This window comes from Corapipo altera, unplaced genomic scaffold (genome assembly GCF_003945725.1).
Source record: "Corapipo altera isolate COAL_440 unplaced genomic scaffold, ASM394572v1 58239, whole genome shotgun sequence".
Lineage (NCBI taxonomy): Eukaryota > Metazoa > Chordata > Aves > Passeriformes > Pipridae > Corapipo > Corapipo altera.
This window is the reverse complement of record NW_020886612.1, coordinates 372-1,376: the sequence shown is the minus strand read 5'-3', so window position 1 is coordinate 1,376 and position 1,005 is coordinate 372. Positions and strand designations below refer to the sequence as shown.

General features: G+C 53.4%; 1 protein-coding gene across 1 annotated transcript; it reads right to left on the bottom strand.

Moving 5' to 3' along the window:
* Window positions 1-2: 2 nt before the first annotated feature.
* Window positions 3-590, bottom strand: LOC113941271 (olfactory receptor 14J1-like; the record flags this gene model as incomplete). The annotated part of the gene is made up of 1 exon (XM_027632430.1): window positions 3-590. A coding segment is annotated over one exon (588 nt), but the record flags the coding sequence as incomplete, so codon positions are not given.
* Between the last annotated feature and the right edge of the window lie 415 nt (window positions 591-1,005).

The window sequence follows — 1,005 nt, the reverse complement described above, 5'->3', positions numbered from 1 at the left end:
TAGATGAGGGGGTTCAGTGATGGAGGCACCACCGAGTACAGAACTGACACAATCAGGTCCAGGGATGGGGAGGAGATGGAGGGAGGCTTCAGGTAGGCAAATGTAGCAGTACTGACAAACAGGGAGACCACGGTCAGGTGAGGGAGGCAGGTGGAAAAGGCTTTGTGCCGTCCCTCCTCAGAGGGGATCCTCAGCACAGCCCTGAAGATCTGCACATAGGAGAAAACAATGAAAATGAAACAACTAAATGATAAACTGGCAGTAACCCCAATGAGCCCAATTTCCCTGAGGTAGCCTGAATGTGAGCAGGAGAGCTTGAGGATGTGTGGGATTTCACAGAAGAACTGGCTCAGGGCATTGCCCTGGCACAGGGGCAGGGAAAATGTATTGGCTGTGTGCAGCAGAGCATTGAGAAAGCCAGTGACCCAGGCAGCTGCTGCCATGTGGGCACAAGCTCTGCTGCCCAGGAGGGTCCCATAGTGCAGGGGTTTGCAGATGGCAACGTAGCGGTCGTAGCACATGGTGGTGAGGAGATAAAACTCTGCTAAGATGAAGAGGAAAAAGAAAAAGAGCTGTGCAGCACATCCCATATAGGAGATGGTTGTGGAGTCCCAGAGGGAATTGTGCATGGCTTTGGGGACAGTGGTGCAGATGCAGCCCAGGTCTGTGAGGGAGAGGTTGAGCAGGAAGAAGCCCATGGGGGTGTGCAGGTGGTGGTCGCAGGCTACGGCACTGAGGATGAGGCCGTTGGCCAGGAGGGCAGCCAGGGAGATGGCCAGGAAGAGCCAGAAGTGCAGGAGCTGCAGCTCCCGCCTGTCTGAGAATGCCAGGAGGAGGAACTGGGTGAGGGAGCTGCTCTTGGACATTTGCTGCTTCTTAGCCTAGGACCTGTTCAAAAAAGGAAAGGACAGGGAACAGTTAAGACAGACCTGGATGAGAAAGCAACTCCATTTCTTAAAGAAATCAATGTGTCAAATGTCACCAAATGCACTACCAAGGAGTCAG